Source organism: Sebastes fasciatus, chromosome 18 (assembly GCF_043250625.1).
Source record: "Sebastes fasciatus isolate fSebFas1 chromosome 18, fSebFas1.pri, whole genome shotgun sequence".
NCBI classification, from domain to species: Eukaryota; Metazoa; Chordata; class Actinopteri; order Perciformes; family Sebastidae; genus Sebastes; species Sebastes fasciatus.
The window spans coordinates 18,607,411-18,632,283 of NC_133812.1; the positions used below are offsets into that span (position 1 = coordinate 18,607,411).

The window sequence follows — 24,873 nt, forward strand, 5'->3', positions numbered from 1 at the left end:
AGCCAGCCAGTAACCTCAGTGACCTCGTATGGACTGGTGTGACTGCAGCCAGGCCAGACATGCAGTCAGGTCAGGTGACCAGCTGACTGGGAACTGCTATTGAAATGTGGGTTTGGTATTTGTACTTGTGGCGAGCCTGCTCTCTGCAGTCATAAAGCATGTTGGAGTATTTGGGAGTTTGCAGTCAACCCTGAGCTTTGGCAACGTCTGTTTGGAAGAGCACAGTGGATTTTCTTCTTTCAAATTCTTTCATCCTCTCTGAAACATCTCCTCTTCTTGAAGATACCAAGCAAACAGAGAGGACTTTGTGTTTGTTTGAGGTTCTTTTGTATATTTGAGAACAAAATGAAAGGGCCACATTGGTAGACCTAAAGTACCTGATGCGTGTCCTGGGTTTGGCAGCAATGACAAACAGTGTGGTTATGAATGTACCGTACTGTATATGACGACACCGCTCGAGTTTCACAAATCATTCAGGCTGGTTTTTACTCTGACAAGTGCTGCTGTGAATATACAGCACTCTGAAGATCTGTAATTGTATGTTCATGATATGGATCATCCTATACATGTGGGTGGAGGCAGATGCTCTAATTGAACTTTTTAATAAGTGAATGTATTTTTACTACTTGGGTGTTCATAATGTTTATAATGTTGTGTGACATAAAACAGTAATAATGAATAGCTAGCAGTGCTGTAGCCAGGATTTCAGTAATACTGAAGTCATGAGTCCACATTACCTAACCGAATTCTCCCCGTGCAAAACCAGAAGTAACCAGACTGACTGGATGTGTTTCATGTTGTTAAAACAAATTTGCGTTAACATTTTATTATCGCGTTACTTTGACAGACCAAGTCAAGATGTAAGTTAAAAAATATGTAGTGAGTTAGTAATTTATCTCAGTTTTGTGCTTTGTAATTGTATGTTTTTTGGGATATAGTGACAGCTTTGGGGTGCACCACATTTTCTCTAAGAAAAATATTAATGTTCCCATAAATGCAGAAGATTCCTTAAAAGAATATTTCAGTCTCATGTCAACTAACCCTTAAGATGCACTTACATTTTCAGGATAATCTGGAGTAATCTTTTTATGATAACAGGCTTGACCTCTGGCTGAGGAGGAAAGCGGCCTATCGGCTGTTCTCAACAGGAGGGAGGCAAGAAAGGAAATAAGAAGAGTGTCAGCAGAGCAGCCCGGCCAGGGTCTGTGTTAATATTTGGAGGCCTAAGGGAAATTTCCGACATGTAAGTGACCTCCCATCTCTGACTATTCCGCCTCTCCCGTTCTCTTTTATGTTTCGCAACAACTGAGGAAAAGCACCCAGCCCAGTGTCAGGTATCAGGGGCTTGCTGTAGGTCTGCTCTCATTTAATGCACAAAACAAACATTGTGCAAGAGGACTTCCAGGAACTTGAGGGGAACACAGAGTTGTTTTGCTGTTTAGACTGACATGAGAATAAGATTTATCTCCTGGAGGGAGGGTGAGGTTAAGTTTGTTCATGCACCAGCGCTCTGACACACTCACTGTTTTGGAAAACACTTGGCAGGATAACTTGTGAATTAGCAGCACATGTAAGGCAGGCGAGAGCTGTAACGTTTCGCTAGCTGGGCTGAAAATTCCTCTCGTGGCTGTATGAGCTGTTAACAGCGGCCCTGAGGCATTTGTGTACCTCTAATCTAGTATCTCAGTTTTAAAGCTAGAGTGAAGATACTGGTATCATATGAAACTAGAAAACCAAAGGAATGAATTGGTACCAACCACATCATACTAGCTTGTCGTGAACGGGGTTAAATAATGCTCCAAAAACTGTCATGGCCATTTTCAAAGGGGTCCCTTGACCTCTGACCTCAAGATATGTGAATGAAAATGGGTTCTACGGTACCCACGAGTCTCCCCTTTACAGACATGCCCACTTTATGAGAATCACATGCAGTTTGAGGTAAGTCATAGTCAAATCAGCACACTGACAGCTGTTGTTGCCTGTTGGGTTTCAGTTTGCCATGTTATGATTTGAGCATATTTTTTATGCTAAATGCAGTACCTGTGAGGGTTTCTGGACAATATTTGTCATTGTTTTGTGTTAATGTGTTAATTGATTTCCAATAATAAATATAAACATACAGTGAATAAATCAAGCATATTTGTCCACCATGTTGATAAGAGTATTTAATACTTGACAAATCTCCCTTTAAGGTACATTTTCAACAGATAAAAAAATGTGCGATTAATTTGTGATTATTTGCGATTAAATATTTTAATGATTGACAGCCCTATTTACAGCAATAAAATAATTTAAGACACACACATGGAAAGGGTGTGGAGCCTCACCAAGCTTTATTTACATGCGCACCATTTCTTATACAAACTAGATTACAATTCAAAATGGAATACACAGGAAAAATACCCACTAACATCAAGTCGAGAAGAAGCAAGATTAATAAAGGGCAAAGTTCAAAGGGCAAAGTTCAGAGGGCGTATGGAGGGGAGCTGGCCTGGGCCTCTAAACCAGGGTGGAAAAGGTCCAAGAGAAGATAATGAAAAGGAAACGTCCAAGAGGTGATTAAGGTATCTAGTGGTATGTTTCTTCTATTTTTTTTTTGCTTTTCTTAGCTTTAAACTTGCACGTGTTGTGCTGCAGGTGTGTGTGTGTGTGTGTGTGCGTGTGTGTGTGTCGGGCACAAGAGGAGATGATCTGTGCCTGAATGAAGCACTGAGTGGTTGTGTGGAAGGCCTGCTCCACTATGACTAAGTGTAAACTATCTCCCCAAAGAGCCAAAACATTTTACACTGAATGTACAAAATGTAAAGGAGCACCTTCCTGCGATTGAGATTTGCAGTTTTATCAAGGATCGATAACCCCTCTTTAAATAGAAAGGATCACTCCCTGTATTTACCTTGTCAGTCTTCTTCACAGGACGAGTAAAGCTCTCCTAATATTTCGTACGGTCAGTAAATTCAAATGCTTAGTAGTTCAGGTGATGGCTCAGGATTCCCCCCCTGCCAAAAGACATGCTCTGGAAATTTTAGATGTGAAATTCCAGCTCACTGTCAGATGACGCTTTAACCACCGTCAAAGATATGACGCTCACCGAGAGCACCGAGACGTGAACCTGCTGTGCTCCACGTGGAATAAAACAAGTGTGAAGCCGAGGAACGTCCGTAAAATAAGGAGGCTTTCCCTGTGTCTGTTGATGTACACACACTTGTAATAATAAACCCATTAATGCGAGAGGATGCTGCTCTGTAAGCCCTGATTTTAAAAGTGTGTTTGAGTGCTATAAAGACACAGGGTTCCTCTCCGTGTTACAATTTCTGTCGCAGGACGGCACCATTGGAAGGGTCTAGGGGGTACAGCTAGGTCATGCACTAAACCTCGGATAGCACGGTAGATCATTCTAGCCAACCATGCACACACACGCTCCTCTGCCTTGGCCTCAAAGTGATATACACACACCTGTACACTATTTTACACAGCGGGACACACACTTCATGTCGCTATCCCAGACACAGAAGGGATACCAGGGGCGTCCAGATGCTACAACAACGGTGCTTTCCACCATTTTCAAAAAATCTGGTTCAATAAGTAAATCGCTGGTAACAGTGTTCCCTCCTACCGGGCGTTGTTCGTTATTTCTTCAACTTTACCTTCAGAGGTATCACAAAAATCCAAGGGTCAAGTACTACATGAGTATATAAGGACATACAGCGAGTATATATGCATTTCACACAATTCATAATGCATAAATACATACATGCATACAGTCGGCTGTGCTGTATGCACCATGAGGGATAGTGAGGGATTACACGTCCTCGTGAGATTAATTCAAACAGAAATAAACTCCACAGACAAACACACACATTAACATGTATTCAGGAGATACAGGAAGTCACCTGCAGGAGCACCATGCGTGTCCATGAGGAGGGTTGGGGGGGGGATGTGTGTGTATGCGAGTCCGACAAGAGGAAAAAAAAAGAAAAGCTATGACGGCAAAACATAACAGACCGCGTGAACCCTGACGTTTATCTTCCTTCTTCATCTTGACGGCCAAAAAGTTCACAGGTTACAAGTTCACAAACACAAAGCATTACTGTTTTTTGTTTTTTTTTATCAAGAAATGTTAAAATACCATTAGAATGTGACTTGATGTTACTTAAACGGGAAGCCTCCCTTTTCCCCCCTGAGTGATTCTATATATGCATAAGAAGCCCCACAAGCTCTTGACAAGAAAACAGCAGAGCTTAACACAGATCCCTGGTATTATTTCTTCTATCTATGTGTGTGCAATATATGTGTGTGTGTGATTTGGCTGCCAGCATATCCTACTGTCTGTTTCAAGTAATTTGGCAATATACAGAGATAGCTTATTATTGTTTTACTCGAGAAACAAATGGCTTCTAGAGGAATGAGCCTAAAACCCTGCTCCCGCCCCTCCCCTCCCCTCCCCGTCGCCGTCTACAGGTTCAACCTCGCCGTGCTACAAGTGGCTGCAGCTTTGGGCTTCTGCAGGTCGAAACGGAAAACGAACAAACGAAAATGCACGGCTTGCTCTCAGGGGCAGGGTTCAACACTGTTTACATAGCACCTGTAATGGTGTGGAAATGTTCACAACCTAATAGGACACAGGTATTTTATTTTGGCTACATCATTACGCAGTGATAAACGACCTCGACAGAACTCACCAGAAGTTAAGAGATCTAAGAGAAGACAGACAAAATCTTTCCCCCTGCTTCTTCAACTTTACACTGCCCTGCACTGTACAAATATCCATGACTTCCTCTAGTCTTTTTTTCATATTTTTTTTTACAGTTAGATATACACAAATATTTTTGTAATATTCAGCTATTTGTAATATAACCCTCAGTATGCAGCCTTTTATTTAATTGAAACAATTTATAAGAACAAAACTGGAAGTGCATGGCGTTGAGTTTTAACTTCTAATGGTTCTGAAGTTTTGCAAACTGGGGGAGAGTGTTTGTGTGTCTGCATGTACTGTATGATACTCCATTTCCATCTTTTCATTTCATCAATACACCTATTCTTTTTGTAAAGACATGTATGTATGATGCAGAAACAATTATGATAAAACAGAAAAATCCAAAAAACAAACACTGAACATTTAAAATCACTAAGTGAGAACAGAGGGAAATTCTTTTTTTTTCAACATAACACATCCCAGGAAACCACTGGATCAGATTTACACCACGTCACTTCTTGATTTTTTCACTTTACACTTTTTTTTTTTTGTCTTCAACGGAAACAACTGCACCGCGCACACCTCCTTCAATCTTTGCTTGATATTGAGTCCTCGTATTCCACCTGAAACCCCTTCTGATAAAGCAGTGTCTCTTTGATATCAACAGACTGGGTGTCAAAAGGAAAAATTGCATAATTCTAAGATTTGTGAGTTTCTTTTGTTGTTGTTGTTTCACAGGAGGCTTTGAGGGCTGATGTGCAGTATCTCTAGAGTCTGTCGGATCGTTCATGGTTCACCAGTGTGGGAGCGAAGGTAAAGCTCTCGAGAGGAAGTCTTCTGTAAACACAGGGTTCGTATTTTTTACGTTGTGCTGATGGCAGGTTTGGCAAAAAGGATGTTGAGTGTCTGATCTTCTCTTGCACTACACAGTTCAGACCTGGAGAGATAATGGACAAGATGATTACGTCTGAGTATTTGTAATAACTAAAAGCAAGGAAACATCTTTTCTGTTGTAAAGTCATATGTTTCTACCAGGAATGCACCGATCGGATCATGCATTTTTTTGTTCCACTCGGCTCATTTGCAGCTAGTGTGCTTAAAGCTACAGCTACTACTTCCTGCATGTTTTTCACAATAAATGCATTTGCACATGCAAGCCAGAGGTAGACCTTTACTGTGAAACCAGAAATGTTGACGGCGTCCGAACTCGCATACTATGCACTACATACCCAATATGTGTACTATCTTACAGTAGTATGTGTGTATAAACAGTAGTACAGTATGTGTCTTTTCAGACGCACTGAGCAGTAATTTACGTCGCCACTTCCTGAGAGCTTCCTTTCCGGTTGGAGACCATGGTAAACCGTACCAACCTCATGTGACCAAAACGTTGATTTGTGAAAATCAAAGTCTGAATTAATTTACAATATATATTACGCCTAGCAAAGTGAAATTAAATTGAAGTCAACGTTTAATATGAACGTTGTACTGTCCAGCGTTGCATACTGTAATATGTCACTGGACATAGTATGCAATTTGCGTACCATTGGTTTCATACTAAGGTTTAGGACATACTAAAAAATCTCACATTCTGTTTTAGCGTACTAAATAGCATGTTGGTATGGAATTTCGGACGCAACCTCACTTTTGCGGTAAGCTAATGTTTCTAAAGATTTACTCCAGTTGATTAAGACTTTTTTTGCACTTTCTGTGGGGACGTCGTTTTGAAACTGTGCATGGATATAATACATTCTATTGCATGTTAAACAAATGTTGATAAATGAGAACAGCCTAGAAAACGAGGACTGATATTATATCTTATTAAAAACAACTTTTAGCAACTGCAGTTGGAAAAAAAATAGTGGAGAAGCTACTTTGTTCAGCAGGTCGGCTTTGGTTCAGGGAAAACAGTTGAAGTGGTTTGGTGAAGAGTTGCAGAGGCATGTAATTATCTTGAGAGAACCTTTTCCATGTGGATTCACAGGACAATGATTGCAGCATCGACTTTGATTATGGTTTATAACAGAAACAGAAATTCAGTGCTTTTTATTTGTCTTTATATCTGTTTACAACACCAGTTATGCTACAGCACAAAAGCCTACAAAGGATGTTGGTGTATGAATGTTTCCACTTATGGTACACGTATGGTCATGTAAGCTTACACATATCTTAATCAGTTCTGCACAGAACTTTACAGATTTTACATTTTATAAAAAAAGAGCACTAGTATCGGATCTGTACTCGGCATTCCTTCATCTAAATATGCTCACTTTTGCTCAAATACCGCAAGATTTACGCCCACACAACACTCAAACATACACACCTGCTCTGCTCCTCCCCGGCCTGACCCTCTCAGCCGGGTACCCAGCTCCCAGAGGTCTGCTTGGTGCTTGCGAAGTTGCCGACTCCATTCATGTTGGCCAGAGTGTCAAAGTTAAAGTCCAGGCCGTCTGCCTCCATCAGTTCGTTCCTGATGATGGTGTCCATGTCACACTCCAGGGTGCTGTTGAACATGTCCAGGTCCAGATCTGTGGGGAAACGGTCTTGGCAGATCCCTCCACTGCTGCTAACTGTTCCGTTTAGGAAGATCGAGGTGTCGATCTGCATGGAAGAGGAACCGTTTCCTCCCAAGGGTGAGAGCAGGAGCTGCTGCTTGGCATTTGCCAGAACGTTAGCCTCGTTGGCGAGGTTCAGGCCTCCGTTTAGAGACCTCAGGGAGCTATGGTTGTGGTTGTTACTTTGAACTATCTCCCCTTGGCTGCCCTGAAGTCCCCCAGTGGTCCCAAAGGTCATTACGGGATCATTACGGAGCATGAGGCCACGGCGGGAGTTCTGAGAAATGACGGCGGCGGTGCTGGCCTGTGACATCAGCGGGTCGGACTGGGTCATCATGACATCGCTGTGGCTGTGGCTGTCAGGGTTGAGCAGGTCTTGTAGTGTCTGACTGCCAAAGCGAGGCACGCTGATGCTGGAGAAGGAGGTCTGCTTGTTCTCCTGGATGGTTTGCATGGGGGACGGACGCAGAGAGGAGACCCCTGTGATGGGCCCGAAGATGGAGTTACTGTAACCGTTAACTCCAACGTTAGAAGAAGAGTTGGTGGAGGGAGAGGAGGTGGAGGGAGGTGAGCCCAGTCCGTTGGGCTTGGACACAAAATTGAACCCTGAGGAACCGTTTATAGCGATCGGCAACGTCACGGTTGGCACCAGGTTGATGTTATCCAGCAACTCGTCCATCAGGTCATCTGTGAGTCCGTCATTCAGGTTCATTGTACCCGCCAGGTCGGCCAGGCGGGGCAGCTCAGTCGGCACGGACTTCCCGTTGGTCGTGGGGTTGCCAGGAGACAGCGCTCTGCCAGGGCTAGAGTACAGCATTGGCGAGAGAGGAGGCTCGTCATCGGGCACCTCGTCTAGCTCAGGGTTGGCCAGAATGGGTGAGAGGCGACCGCTCAGTGTGCTGGCGTTGGAATTAGTGCGGGAGCGGAAGTCTGTCCAGGCGTCCAGCTCCTCGCTGCTGCGTGACGTCGGGCTTCCGGGCCACTTGGAGAGACCTGAAGGACTGTCTCCGCCGCCTTCGCCAGCTGCTGCGGCCGCGGCCTGCAGAGCTGCCTTCTTCTTGGCAGCACGGCCACGGGCGGACTTGGTGTACTTGTTGCTGTTGTCCATGGAGACTGCACGTCGGCGAGGAGCCTTGCCACCCTTCCCTCCCTCTGGGTTGATCATCCACCAGGAACTCTTCCCCGTTCCCTCGTTCTGGACGCGGATGAAGCGGCTGTGGAGGGAAAGATTGTGCCGGATGGAGTTCTGTAACACAAAGGAGAGAAAGAGAAGAGACAGCGTTAAGTGATGTGTGTGAAATCCTTTTGAAACAATTACTCAAACAATGACTGGCATCAATATTGATTTGTCGTATTCTTTCTTTCCTTTTACCAATACAACACTCAATGAATACCTCTCATTAAGTCCAACAACACAGATCCATAAACCACCCACTACTACTGATTCTGCAGCAATGTAAACAGTTGCTCTGGTGACTAGACACACAAACAAGGCAAAATCCTATTGTTTCAATTGTTCATCCACTAAATATAGACAGGAACACATTAACGTGTAGCAGCACTTAGCGCTGATGTCTGCATTGTTCCCGCTGTAGCTTTTGTGTTGCGGGCATAAAGGAGAAAACAGAGACAGTGGTCTATAATCAAGCGTCTCCTCGATTATGAATGACACATACAAAGAGCCCCTGTGCTGCTTAAGGAGCTCGCTCTGTGTCAGATCATGTGTGTCTGTCTGGTGCGTATTGATCAACTCTGAGCTGCTTCCTTGTGCGAGCCCCAGAGGCCCATTGTGGGGGAACTGGTGCACATGACAGCCCCTGTTAATGATCAAGAGTTTTATTCACAGATGTATGTACACATTAAAACTGCCATATAACACCCCTGTTGAATCACTTGTTGCCTCACTGCTGGCTTTGTTTACATACACACAGACTGACACTCTTTCTTATTTTACACTGATGCTGTAGCAGTTGTACACACTTTTTACTAGAAGGCTTGAGAGATGGCAGTGTCTGTTGGTCGGTCCACCACTTTGGTGCAGACTGAGATAACTCAACATCTATTGGATGGATTTCCCTGAAATGTTGCACAGACATTCATTGTTCCCAGAGGAAGAAGCCTAGTGACTGTGATGATTCCCGGACTTTTTCTCTAGCACGACCATCAGGCCAACATTTCCAATTGTCCAGTACTTTGGTCTATGACCAAATGCAACCCGATATCATGCCAAAATGTGTAATAGACCTGCCTGTCCATCAAAGGAAAGCGTGTCAGTGTCACATTTTGCCTCGCCGACCTAAGTAATATACATATGGAAACAGCATAACATCACTACGGAAAACATGACAAACGTCACTAACGTAACTTACAAAACAAATCCCCAGTATCGAACACCGGTCTCCTGGTTGAAAGGTCCTATGTTTGTGTCTCTCCCCTTTTATTCTACAACACTACATTGCAGTCAGTACAAACTACATGGCGTGAATATAACACGCCTAAAGCAAGAACGGCGTTCTTACTACACACTTTTGCCTTGCGCCGTATCGTATCATTCACACACCCTTTTGTGCATCTGGGCTGCCAAATACCTGCAAAACTAATGACACTCCCATCAGCCTCAGCTGTACTTCGTGTTTAGTGCTAATTAGCAAATGTTATCATGCTAACACGCTAAACTAAGATCTGCTAAACATCAGCATGTTAGCATTGTCATTGTGAGCATGCTAGCATGCTGAAGTTAGCATTTAGCTCAAAGCACTGTTATGCCAAAGTACAGCCTCACAGAGATGCTAACAAGACTGTAGTCTCTTGAGCCGCCAACACATGATCAGTGGTAAAATCACATATTTTCCGATTGGGAGAGCGGTGCTAGGCAGAAGCACTACCTTTGGTGTGGCGCACCACCCGAAATTGCCGCTGAGGGCTGTGCTCAAAGATCAAATAATTTCAACTTTGACCTTGGTTGCCACTGACCTTTTCACAACTAATGAGATAACAGCTGCAACTGGGGTTGTTGCCACAGTTAATGGCATTCCTTGCGCACTTTTTGATGGCACATTATACCTACTCTGCGCTCTACCTCGCGGTGAGTGAAGAGCAAATCTCTTGTCATGTGAAGGCAGCTTTAGTGTTGTTAAGTTCTGATTGGCAAAAGGATTTCTAAATGTTCACAATTTTTATAGATGGAACTTCTATAACCTTTGTCACATTTCAGTCCAACTATTAATTTCTGTGCTAATCCCGATGGAGAACGGTTATAGTCAGAGAACAAGAAGAGAGGAGGATCTGATGGATTCATTACTGAACCAACAGGGATTTTAGATTGATGTCACAAAGTTGGGTTATATTTAAACCACAAGAAGATGACCATTTATTTCATGAAACTACAGCACTATTTAAACAAGAGTAGATCTTGTAAGTTGTGTTGTTGCGTGACATTATGGGTTATCCATTTGCACGATATCAAGAATTCAGATAACATGTTTACACTGTAGAGACGTCATTCCAACTCAGCCACTACTCGTCTTCACTAATCGATTAGTGCAGGTTAAAAGAAGGATTGAATGACGTTAGCTCTGGCTTTGCGGTTATTTAAGACTCAAAACACCAACTTCACTTGATCTGTACGGCAAATTATACCCCATGCACATGTGCATCTGGACAACCCCCCCGTTTACACAAACACACACTCTCAGCCATCTGGTTACTTAAAAAGACATCATGTCATGGTTCTTGTATGACAGCATCATGATACACACATACATACACTCAGTCACCTTCTCAAATATCAACCCACAGTAAAAACAAAACTATAAACCTTAATAAAACGGCATTTTAAGGATAATTATATGGTTATGAGCTTGTTGATTTGATTTTTGTCTCAAGCATTTTTTCCATTTCTTCTTCTCCTTTTTCCTCGTCTTTTTGTGCCGAACAACCTACTGAAGGCCTCGTTTACTTCGTTATTTTGCCTCCTTCTCTTTCCATGCCCCCTTCCTCTTCCGCAGTTTCTGTTGTTTCACAAACACATAGCTCTTATGGGCCCTGAGGGACTCTGGGGCTATGCTATATCCTCCCATATAAACAACCCAACCGCCATCCACAACATGCACGCATTTTTCCCCTCTGTTTTCATCCCGTGTATATTTTCACTCCCTAAAACAGAACAGATTTCTGGGTTCCAAACAGCTTCAGAGTTTTTGTGGGAATCACAATATTGTTTTCCATGAAGCAGTCCCGTCTTTCCTGGGCAACAGTCTACAGACAATTTGCTCTGGATTGTTATTCTGGTCAAAAGCGGTCCAATCAGAGAGGAGAAAGAGAGGCTTAAGTTACCGTTCTGAATGCTACGTTGGCAGAGAAAGAAAGTTTGAATCTCTGGGGCCAAACTGAACCTATGACCCTATGCAAGTGTGTATTTTTGAGCATTTATGTGTGTGTTTTTGTGGTATGGAAATGCCCGGTTTTGCATTTGCAGGCTCTTAAAATGTTTTATTGTAAATGCAAAAGTTCTGCAGGACTGTGTGCTTTTTGTGACTACTGCTGTGCATTAGCAAACCCATAAAAAGTTGCATTTAATCATGAATGCTGTGTGCATGTGAATGTACGTTTCCCAAGTGTATGTGTGCAATGAGGTAAGATGAGAAGAGATACCAGGGAGACCAGTGTTTATCCTCTGTAAGCATCTCTGGAGGCATGACGTAACGCTGCTTTATTACAGAACATTTTACACACACACTGGCTAAATGTTTCCAGCTGCCAGGGAGATGTAAATACTGGCAGAAGATAGACTTTGTAAAGGAAAAAGACAACTTTTGGAGGGATGAATGAGAGCAGAATGAATGGAATGTGAGTTTCCGTGTCTCGCTGCTGTAAACATTTACCTGCCAGCACCTGACACTTCATCAATCCTTCTCCCCCTCGCTTCATCCTACACCACCTTTATCCCTACACCGCCTCTTTCCAACAAAGCCACTTGTTTAATGTTTCTCTTTTCCCTGCCACTGCTCCCATCTCCCAAATGTCAGGTGAGATATTTCTAACTCGGTGTGATGGAGCAGCAATAAAAGGAAATGGGACATCTGCAGCCGGAGCACGGACAGTGATAAAAAGAAAAAAAACAAAAACAAGGTGCCAAGTGAAAATGTGTGAGTGATGGTGAGAAAGAGGGTGAGAGGAGGATGATTGCAAGATGAAAGAAAGAAAACTGTGCCTGCTATGTATCAGTATTACGTGTGATGTATATGTGTGTGTATACATAGCAGTAGTAGATCCTCCCACATACTCTTCCTCACAAACCCTGTACTAGATATATTTTTAAAATGTAATTTATGAAAGGCTTGAGCACCATAAACAAAATTTCATTCACCCCAATGGTATTATTGGGATGGAGCAGAAGTCTCAGTGGCGGAGATCCTGGCAAATAAAACTGAAACACTTGTGGTTCTGCAAGTGGAAAATATGTTGTATTATGATTTTAGCGGACTGACCCTTTTAACCATTTGTGTTTTGACATTTCCTTTGCTTCATTTCATGTAGACATCCAGTCTCCTGCAGACCACAACTCATTTCTGGCTGCCGTGATTCTTACTGTATCTAATGACAAAACCAATCATATTATTTACCTTCCCAGGAGTACATTAAACTACTCTTAAATCCAGGAGTGGAAGTACCCTTACCAAAAAGAAGTTTGTTCAAGTGTGCTATTACTATACTTCTTTTAAACTTAAAATAGTATAACTTAATAATTATCAGAGATATACTTAACAAAAGTATACATAAGTATACTTGGCTTAAACTGACAAGTATACAGAAAAGTCTAAGTATACTTGGCTTTACTGACAAGTATACAGAAAAGTATAAGTATACTTGGCTTATACTGACAAGTACACAGAAAAGTCTAAGTGTACTTGGCTGATACTGACAAGTACACAGAAAAGTCTAAGTATTCTTGGCTTATACAGGCAAGAATACAGAAAAGTCTTAAGTATACTTGGCTTAAACTGACAAGTATACAGACACGTCTAAGTTTACTTGTCTTATACTGGCAAGAATACAGAAAAGTCTAAGTATACTTGGCGCATACTGACAAGTATGGAGAAGTTTAAGTATACTTGGCTTATACTATTGAATCGGTTATCCGGCTGTTACCTAAAGTCCAAGTATCGCTATCGGTATCATGACTGAAAAAGTTGGATTGGTGCATCCCTAATTAAATTAACAGTACTTTTGCTTTACTACTTTTACTTGAGTACAGGGTCTGAAATTAGGAATTACTGTTTAAAAATAAAACATCTGCCATAGTGGCAGGAGACCTGAATTTTTACCTTCCACAGCCAACATCTAGCCTGTATTTGGCGGTTGGCAGGTGTTAATTTTATTACCTGCTTGAGTACAATATTCTAGTACGCTTTCCATCTCTGCTTAAATCACACCTGAGTTTGCTAACAGCCTCCATATTTCACTTACTGAACTGTGGGAGCAAACCGTCTCAGATGTGGAAAAAAATAGTCTCCAAAGGCTCTCTGTGTACAAAATATTAGGAAAATCCTCCTAATACACAAGGGGGAGTTCCTTCTTGTTGTGTAATCTTAATCACGTCTCCTCCCCTACATCTGTACACCTGCAGCTTCATATCTGAAATAGATATAATCGCTGAAATCAATACGGCAGCATTATCCGTAGCAGCGCTTCAAGCGTGATTGAGTAAACACGACTATTTGATGTTTTGCTATTTGCAGAATGTATGCACTCTATATGAGTTTGTGTGTGTACATGTGACATCGCAGTGCGAGTGGGATACTGTATGCTGCTTACTACTGTACAGTAGCTCCTCTGGGGTATTCCCAAAGCCCATTAATAATAATAACAGCTCACTGAGGCAGCAGCTCTGATTCATAACTCCTACTATGCAGCGACAAGAGCTAAATAACACACACAGACACACATTAACACAGCTCGCAGCAACAACCTTCCAAGGGATAATGGCGTTGTTGACACTGCCCGGCTAATTTTAGGGATTTTTTTGGACTTCTTTTTATCTCTCTCTCTCGACCTAATTTATCCCTCCAGTTTTCTGTTTTGTACCGTCCTCCTCCTCATCCTCTCTCATTTGAGCGTCTAAATTAACGCATCTATCTGGGCCCTGTCTCTCAAATGTAGACAAGTATTTTAGTGAGCTAAATTTGGATTCAACCCTTGTCTAACAAATGTCTTTACTTTGATTTCATATCTTTAGGTTAAATATGAAGCTACAGCCAGTAGCCAGTTAGCTTGCCATCCCTCCCGATTTTCCTTGGAGACTCCCATTTTTCATTGCCCTCTCACGTTTTTTTAATAATCTAATCGAGCTCTCAGCAAGAAAGCAAATACACATATTTCCCATAATATCAAACTGTTCCTTTAACCAAAGTAGATTTTGGTTTAGCTGGTCGGGAAAACTGGTCGACAAAGTTCATGAGACCGGTTATCCAGGTTCACCCGTGTTACATTTTTGCAGCAAACTGACTCAAAGATAGCCTCACTCGCTTCGTGAGACAGGCCCCAGCTGTGTGTGTGTGTGTGTGTGTGTGTGTGTGTGTGTGTGTGTGTGTGTGTGTGTGTGTGTGTGTGTGTGTGTGTGTGTGTGTGTGTGTGTGTGTGTGTGTGTGTGTGTGCGTGCGTGTGTGTGCGTGTGTGTGCACCAGCTGCAGCCAAAGCTCAGGAACACAGAGGCCTTTTTGTCCGTCAGCAACATGTGGGAACAATTAATCACTGTCAGCAACCACGCTAGGAATCTCTCTTTCCTTTCGCTCATTATTCTGATTTTTGAAGGTGCGTAGGTGGGATCTCTAAATATATTTGCATTTATGTAAATCTGAATGTAGAAGGTGTGTGTACATTGAATTTTTAAGGAGGCATTTTAAGGAGATTTAAAATCTACTGTGAGGGAATGATACCAATTTAATACCACCGATGCATGTTGTAAATGTATATTATTTAATACCTCAGACCCCTGAGGTTCCTCAGAGCAGGCTCCTCTGATTGGTGCAGACGATTCTAAGGGTGCTTTCTAATTGGTTGTAGCCATCCTGACTCTAGCAGCGGTGATTGGTGGAGTGAAATTGGTTTGCGTAGCCAGGCAGTACAGAAAAGGGAGGGTCTGCATGGTGTTGCAAGTGTATTTCATCACCCAGCTACAGCACATATCTGAACTCAGATGTATGAACTGGGTCAGTTTCACTTTGCCAGGTTCCTGTTCTTTGTGCGAGTGCCTGAGAGAAACATTTTACTGGTCGGCCCAACCCAGACACAACCTTCCCCGTCTTCAGCTGTAAGGAAATGCAGAGACAAACACTCATAGCTCTTCAAGTGCTGGGTCAGAGGGTTACAGTGTCCTAGAGCCAGGAGACAGCAATGTGTCAAAGGTCAAAGTGCCATGAGTTTGCAGCTCTCGCCTCGCACATGTTAGCCCCGCCCCCTCGACCCTGCTACCACCGCTGTGATTGGACCAACTCTGTGACCTGAGCCTCACACCTCTGGTGTACTTAACCACCGTCTGACACATGTGTATATGTGTGTGTGTGAGTCCTGGCCAAACATAACCGCACGTTATCAGCCATTATGTAAACCAGCACTAATCTGAGTCTAATGTCAACAATGACCGCTGCTGGGTCAAGCGGACAACTTGCGCAACATTAGTTACCATTTAAGACGCGGGACTGACAATGAGCTGTGGTGGAAATAATGCTTGTAACGCCCTCAAATGTTCTTTCTTTAGCGAATGGAAACAAGATTAAGTTTGTGCAAACAGACGACAGGTTACATCCTGAAATGAACCACAGATACATGACTAGTACAAAATGTTATAAAAGCAAACTGAGATAAATAAATAAATGAAGTCTGGTTTAACTAGCACAGTTATGTTTAGGAATTTGCAGTGTCCCTCTTAAATAAGACAATCAATCAATAAATAGGCTTAAGATTATTTTAGCCACAAACACATCATATTTTAGACAAGTGTAACTCTTATTTGGAAAACAGTGAATGACAAACTCTATAAATTCAGTGAGCTTTACCTTATGTAGTTTACTTTTTTATTGAAAAAGTAATTAGTAATTGACAAATTGTGGCAACGGGTATATAAACTTTCACTTTTTTTTCAAATATTTGTTGTTTAGTGATATTCAAATATTACAGTCAGAACCGAAACCAGAAAACGCTGCATGTACATTTGTGTGCACACAGGCATCTGTTTTAGAGACAATGGCGAAGCCGATTAAGTTACTTGACTGCGGGGTGAAAAGTTTGACTAACGTGTCAACATCACAAAGAAATGTGTAAATTGATTTAACTGACAAAGAACCAGATGAACCTGAGTGAAAAACGAAAGGGAAATTTGTGATGTCATCTTTGAGCTGGATGGAAAATTATACTGCAAAGCATGTACAACATACACATGACATGTATACACGTCCCATTTTCATTATTAAGCTGACGTATTACTGCGTACTACTTACTATTAGTATCTTAATTACTCAAACTATGAGGTCACTAAAAATGGCAACCATATTTTGAGTTTCGGCAAGCTGATGCCTGGTTGCCAGCCTGGCAACTACTTTTAAAAGTTAGCATTGAGCCCTGATGCATGCAGAGACTATCTGTGTTTGTGTAAAGGCCCTGACACACCAAGCTGACGGTCGGCCCGTCAGACAGTTTGGGGCCGTCGGTGAGCGTCTGTCAGCCTAGTTTTTTCGGTGTGTCTGATCATATCCAATCATTTCAATACACAGATATTTTCCCAAAGACATGGCCATCTGGAACGAAGCTAAGTGGTGAGTGAGAGTGGTGTGAACATGGCCGGCAAACGGCGCTTTGTTTCATGTACGTATTATAACAACTGCTTGTATATCTGCAGTCCTCGGACGAATACAGACTACCGCCGCCTGCTGGTGTGGAGAGTTATCTCATCTTACGCAGGTGCAGAACGTATGTGGTCGTTGGCCGTTGGCTGTAGTCTTTGCAGTGTGCCCGAGTGCAACGTTTTGGCCAAGACACAAGCGACGTGAGGTGACGCAACAGTGCAACCATGTGGACGCGTAAACCATGAATCGGCCTCAAGTCGTATAGAGGAGAGCAGTGAAAGTGTAGCGAGGTGGTGTGAGGTAAAAGCATAGACGACATGCAGCTCTTTGACACGTATAAGGTGGTTTATAAATAAACAGCCCTGCTGGTCTGCGCTAACACTGCAGAGAGAGGACGGTTATTTATACTGTGATCCTACACTAACACACTCACACTGGGTCCAGGTTCCAGCTGCCCTGAGCTCTGGACTGCAGACAGAACATTCCATTCTCTTCAATCATATGTGCTTCCCGGCCAGCAGCTGGGTGTCTCTCTCAGCTTGTGTTGTATTTATGTGTGTGTGTGTGTGTGTGTACACTGGACAGAAGGAATCCTGTTACACCTCAGTCTGCTTATATTTCTACTCTTATTCTCCCTCCACTCCTCTTTTTTGTGAATAGATTACGGTCTTCGTGGGAATGCAGACACGCACAAACACTTTAAACGTCAAATCAATTCAGGATCATTTTATTGTTATGAATCCAATCTATGATGCCTTATTGAGACTGACAAATCCATCGTTATGGTGTGAACAGCAATATCAAGTTCCTCTTAGAATTAAATTGCAGTTAGTGAACACACACACACACACACACACACACACACACACACACACACTGCTTTCCAAGAGTTGTGACCTTGTTAAATCACAAAAAAAGCCTCCTCTTGTCATCACTGAGCCCTTACTACTGCAATGTCAACCTCTCTCTCTCTTTCTATCATTCCCAATTTGTCTCCCTCCCTCTCTCTCCCTCTCTTCTTTCTTTGCCTGCATGCATGCGTTGTGTACCTAGTTGTGTAAGACCACATGCTCAAAGAACTCCTTGTTTACTCTTACGTTTCCTCCAATCAGTTCACCCGAAGAGGGAGAGTCAGTCAGCCAAGCCCACCTCAAACAGCCAATCAGTGCAGGCTGGTACAGAGGCATGGCTAGTCACGTTACCATAGTACAGCATCATTGGGTCAGTATGTTTTGATCAGTGCTGGACGGTCACGTCAAGAGCGTTGGCTCACGGTCACAGTGGAAAGTTAAGCACACACACTGGAAGGAGATATGAAAAGCAAGAAGCAGCAGGGAAATCTATCACTACATAGTTTTATGATTTGGCTCCTGAAAAGACCAGCAAAAATGAATCTAATTTCTGTCATCCACGCAAAAAACAACAACACACTGTTCATTACAGCTCAGGGCGGGCTGTGTATATACTTTGCTTTGGGACAACACAGGACATCCCTGCTGGACTTTATCAACCCCAGTTCTAGGACACGCCGTCCTTAAGCTACTGCGCCTGCCAAGAACACACACATACACACCGACAACAGAAACATCTCAGCGAAGACAAAGATGACTTATTCAGACAGAGACAGAAGGAGAAACAGTCTCGCAAGAGAGTGAAGCAGCAGTTGGGAAAGTAACTGAATGCGTCCAAACACAACAACAATTTTTTTCATATTTTACTTTTTCGATATTGTAATACCAAACCTAAGTACTTGGGTGGGTGAGATGAGTCAAATCTTCTGTCAGTTGAGAAACTGTTTAAAGGCGCTCTTTCTATACGATATCCAGAGCATTAATATAGCGGAAAACAACTGTTGTCTAAAGATATAGAGGAGTAATCTCTACCCGAGCAGAGAATGAAGTCACTCTCCCTCTGCGTGTGTTGTAATCTGAGCTTCTCCATGCTTTGTTTACATAGCCAGGCCGGCATGTTTTGTGCATGTGAGCGTGCTCTCATAGGGTGGTTAGAGCTGATAATGCTGTCCAGACAGATGGCGCTGTTGCAGAAGCGTAGCACCCACCCTCATGTTGTTATATATCATCATAATGTGCCACCCTTCTTGCACATAAGGAGCTCCTTTGACAGAAAAATGTCAATTTAATCTGTCAAACTCTTTCAATCTGTTATGAAAATACACTCAAGGCAGTACTGAAGGTAGCTATAAACCATCTGCCAGTCAATAAATACATCCGTAGGGAACATGCGCTAAATATTTTTGGTGATAAACTGCTTGCAGATTTAAAAATAATGAATTTGGAGTGTGAAATGAATGTTGTTTGGGTTCGTCTGTGGGGTTGGGTCGACAGATCCTGTGCCCGATTTTACGAGGATGCCGCGGTGGCTCGCAGCCTGCCCTTTTTAAGAACTTGAACTATTTCAACATCTGACGTCTAAAAATAGAGCCGGGACCAGAGGGCAAGCCTGCTGGCGACGATTATCATATTTATCCTGGCGTATGAGCGCGCTGATGAGAGATGCACTCTAATACACACGCACTGCGAATGAGAGCACCGTGTTGTGGTGGTGCATAAAGTATACAGTATAGAGACGAGGGTAAAAAAGACCAACCACCAAATGATCCCACTGGTAGGCATTACAGAGCTTTTCTATGTGAACAGGTGATTAATGAGACCTTCACAGTGTGTGTGTGTGTGTGTGTGTGTGAGGGAGATTGAGAGGCACTGATGGACACAGAGCTAGATTAAGAGTATAGGGGGAAGACAGAGAGATAGAGAAAAGGAGGGCACCCTTAGTATTAAGACTAGCGGGGTGTCTACATGATTAATTACATCTCTGTGTGATACGAGCAGCACGAGGAGAGGAGAGATAGAGGGAGAAGAGGGAGAAGGGCAGAATCATTCATAATTATCAGGAAGGGGAATTTTGCTATTCCTGTGGGAAGACATGGAGTGGGTGACAAGGAATATGTTGGGAAATGAGCTGCCATCTACACCTCAACCCACAGACCTATTTCAAGGGCAATGGAGTAGAGAAGTGGGAGGATTTATTTTTGACATTCGGGGGTTTGAAGGTAAAAGTCCAGTCTATTTTCTGCATAGACAATGTCAGGTGACTGGCAGTTGGAATACTTCCTGGCTATAATGGACATGAAAGTAGTGGTGAAAGAACTCTGGCTCAATGACGAAATACGCAAAGATATGAGTCGATCTCATCCACGCTTGTCGTCGTTTTTCACGAGAGCTTCCTGGCTAGCTATGTGGGAAGATGACATCTGCATTCTTACTCCCGCCTACAAAGCTCTGATTGGTTGATTGTTTCTTCAACCAGTAGAAATAGCCATCAATGAGCACAGCACCAGTATGATTTACCTGTTTGATTAATTCACTTTTGGATTCTGGTAGGGATGTCACGATACCAGAAATTTAGTAGTCGATACCAAGACCATCGAAATTCCAAGATACCAGTTCGATACCACTGTAAAAACCAAAACAATAAATCCCATGTACTTCAACATACACTCCTTTTTAGTCCCTGATGATCTACCTCAAGCTTCTTGCCAAAAACTACATTTCACAAGATTACATATGAACAAGGTATAAGGTTATAATTTACCTTCGCCCAATTCACGCTCATTTTTACTGAATAGAGCTTGAAGGTATCACACTGTAACTCAATGCGACCTCCGTACATTAGCTGTTAGCTCTGTTATTTAGCCAACCAGGACTGTGCTACCCACTGGCTGCTAACAGTTAACGTTACTAGCTCTCCTCCTGCTGATTTCAACACAGATTTGTTGTTTATAATGTAGCATTATCAGGGAAATTTTTCTATCGTCCCCGGGACAACAGGACGCCATAAGTCTCGAGCCCTGACGGTACCTACAGTACGAGTACCGTCACATTTTCAGAATTTTGGCATCAACCTGGTACCGAAGTACCGGTTCTCGTGACATCCCTAGATTCTGGATCAATAGCGTAACTATCATGTGGCTTTTTATTCCTGACTTGCATGTTCTCCATAGCAACAGCCACTGAGGCTCATGGGTACTGTAGTCTAGTTGATGTGTCAAACTGCGCAAAACATCCTGGTACCACTCTCTAACAGAGCGCCAATTGTAAAAGGTTTAGAAGGGAGTAAATAACGGCTTTATTATTAATGGTAAATAAATCATTTACTAAAGTGTTATAGAGCAGTCATGTGTTTCTATGTGGAGGACAATTGAGGATATCTTTGAAAGGAATAAGAGAATTCCCCACTTCTGGATGGGAAGCAAAAATGAAAAAAATCCCCGGACAGTGAGATGATTTATTTCAATAGTGAAGCAGGAGGAGAAGAGATGGCCAGGTCAGGGGAGAGAGACAAGGATGGACAGAGGGAGGAAGTGAGGGCGGGGAGGACGACATGCTGTTTTTATGTGCGTAGCTTGGGTGAGGGGTTGACTGAGGTTTATTACCTCTCTTAACACCACCCTGCCCTGTGTGCATACTTGTATTTCCACTGAGGACCAGCTGGACTTCTGCACAGAACAAAATGGTAGATTTATGGATTACACCGGGAAAATGTAATAGATTTATGGAAGATCTGTGCTACCTCTGTGGAGATACAGGTATCAGCAGCATAACTGTCATCCCTTTGTAACCGAGAATGTGGATTTTTCTTCGTAAAAAAATAGTTTCTGGTATCTAGTCACTGGCTGTAAATCTTCTGCACACACATGAAATGCCAAATCCTTGTCTTCCTCACTGGTATCTCCCTGGTTAGATCAGAACTTTCTTTGGTCTTTTGTCTCTATTTATAGTGAGGCACTTTTGATATGCACTATATTGTAAAGAATTATTCTAACTGGTATATTATCATAATAAAACTTAAAGTGCTTTGCAAGCTGCCATTTTTTAAAAGATCTGGGTCGAGTGAATTAAAAAGTGTGGTTGCTATTGAAGGCAGCTTTTTGAAAATGGAGGGATTGTGCAGGACGTCCCGTGACAATTAAAGCCAATAAAATGTCTTTCAAGTTATGTAACGTGTGCCCCACAGCATATAGTGCCTTTCTCTCAAACCGTCTCCTTTATTTTAGGTGTATTCAGTGACATCCTGCAATGGTTTAAAGATGAATGGACACACACTGACACTAAAAGACCACACCTTTGCCATTGACTTTCCCTTTGTGCATTTCAGTGTTTCCGCATGTCATTTCTCATTACACTTGTCTACTAGATATACCTTTGCTCTGATGTGTGTGACCCTGAGGTGTGCTGCCGTCCCTTTGACCCGGTGTTTCCACAACACCGCCTGCTGAATGCCTCGAGGCCTAATCCGGGTCACGCCCACGCCGGACTTCTTAGTTTGGCTTGAGTAGGGGTCGACTCATTTTCTATCTGTCGACGTATGCGGTTTAATGACCTCTCAAACCTTCGATTAACTCCGCTGAAGGTGAGCTATGATCTCATTGAGAGAGATTATGGCGATAATAGCATTATGCATTATAATCATGTTGGCTAACTAAACAGTAGGCTACAAATCTAGTTTGAGTTTGAGTGTTTGGAAGTGGTGGCGTGCTGGTTCTTGTTTTGTATTCGTGCGGGTTATGTGTGTGTATGTTTTGAGTTTTGGTACAGCGGTGGAGTTCACATCTGGGCCGGATTAGTGTCGGGGCCCTGCTGGTGTTCATGGGGCTCTTCGCTCTAATGGTGCTAAAAACAGATACAGTACACACTCTGACTAACACGCACACACACACTTCCAGCGCGCATACCAGACCACAGCCCACTGATTCTTACCGTATGTTGTACCATGACACACACTTAAAGGATAATTCCTGTTTATTTTTACTTTCTTAGTTTTGGCCATCATTCCTAGTTTTAATACTAACATAATGCATTCAACAGGTTCATTTATGAGATCTGGGAACTTTTACTCTCCTAAAGAGACGTCAGGAAACACAGTCGGACTGTTTTTAGACAAACTTTTAAAGAGAAAACGAAGGCGAATCATAATTTTTTTCCAAAACTGTCCACTGTAAACATCCGTCTCAGCTTACAGTCAGACTCAACTTTGACCACTGTAGTTACGGGATGAGGGATTATTTTGGGTTTCTATTTTACATCCAAATGAATGTAGCTCAGTGCCTGAATTGGACCAAAAAAATGTGCCAGTACCCTAATTCAGCAGTTGCATGACATAACCATTGCATGTGTCTTGGATATACATGTATTTATATATCTTGGAAATATATCATGCTTCCATTGTATTTTGTATGCATTACATTACATACATTAGGCTTACATACGACATACATTTCCACAGTTTGTACATAAATGTATATTAGGTTAATAAAAACTTTTTATACAAATCAAACTGTACATAAATGTAATATTGCATATATGCTACAATAAAAGCAACTTAAAATATGATTAAATTGGATGATGAGAAGGAAAAACAAAGGCCTTTTCAGCACTGCTTTCTCAGCATTAAGCTAGCTATCAGAGACGCAGTTAAACGGGTGTTTAGGTTTGCACACCTAGACTCACCAGGAGGTGACGGTACACAATGAGAAGTAAGGGTACTCATGTGGACAAAAATCAGAAGTACCAGTACTCAGTGCTGGTGAATACTGGCTCATTTCAGGCCCTGATGTAGCTTAGAAAACTGTAGAAAAACCTAAGGTGCTGTTCTTATAGATTGATAATGATGACTCAGTGTGGAGATGTCTTTGAGTTTTCTTTTCAAGATTTACACCAGTTTGACCGCTGAGCCTGCTGGTTTAACACTATTAGAGCAAGTTAATGCACTTATGAAGAAAATTGGACTTTGTCTTCTTTCAATCTATCTCTCATTCTCAAAATCTATAGGCCGGTTTAACTTGCCTGATCTACCCAGCAGCACCTCTGCACTAGAGTTTCTGTTTGACCGTGTATGTATGTATGTGTGTGTGTGTGTGTGTGTGTGTGTGTGTGTGCGTGTGTGCGTGCGCGCCTCGTTCCCTGCTGATGTCAGCACTTCCAGCCCTCTTCCTCCTACACACCAGCTGAGCAGCTGGAGAAAAGGCAAGGAGGTGGTGGAGGTTTTTGACACACATACGCTCACACAGTGTGTCACTGAGCGTGTATTTTATGTGTGTGTTTTAGCACGGGGCGAGATCCTAACCTTTACAAGGCAAACACCCAATGGCTGACACACACACACACACACACACACACACACACACACACACACACACACACACACACACACTGTTAAAACACAGACAAACTGCACAAGCACACACACACACACACACACCTTGGGAGAGTTTTCTCCCAGCAACAGCGAGCCTCTTCCTCAGCCCCTCTAGGGTCCGCCCCTCCGAGGAGTCACATGACTTCCTGCTTTGAAACAAAAAGGAAGGAGAGCAGCGGTTCGCCTTCACTCTCTGCTCTTCTCTTATTGTATTATTTGTCTTTTATTTATTTGTATAGTTTGTCTCAGGACTGGTGTCCCCTGTCTCCTCTTATTATTGCATCACTTCCTGCAAAACTGATCTGAGAGGATCCTTTGAAGTCCTGGTTTCTGGAGCAAAGCTATTGTTTCATGACCGCATAACCCACTTCACTTGTGTGTCCAATGTGATTATGCTTGATTACATGTGTGCATCATTGTTGCTTGGGTGTGTGTGTGTATGTGTGCGCGAACATGAGCGCTCCGGCTTTTGTTTATACAGGTCTGCTTGCGTGTGTGTAGCACGTTTCTGTTAAGCTTATTAATCATTGCCAAAGGAGATGATGATGACGTATAGCCGCGGTGCCTC

At 42.7% G+C, this 24,873-nt stretch overlaps 1 protein-coding gene across 1 annotated transcript in view; it reads right to left on the reverse strand.

Annotated features, from left to right (window-relative positions):
* Nucleotides 1–2,309: 2,309 nt before the first annotated feature.
* foxo3b (forkhead box O3b) overlaps nt 2,310–24,873 on the reverse strand; it is a 53,794-nt gene continuing 31,230 nt past the window's right edge. Inside the window, exons 3-4 of the mRNA XM_074616545.1 lie at nt 7,017–8,494; nt 2,310–5,630 (exon numbers count right to left, since the gene is read on the reverse strand). Of these exons, the coding sequence (XP_074472646.1) occupies nt 7,046–8,494 (1,449 nt within the window). The 3' untranslated portion in view covers nt 2,310–5,630; nt 7,017–7,045. The remainder of the gene's footprint in view (nt 5,631–7,016; nt 8,495–24,873) is intronic.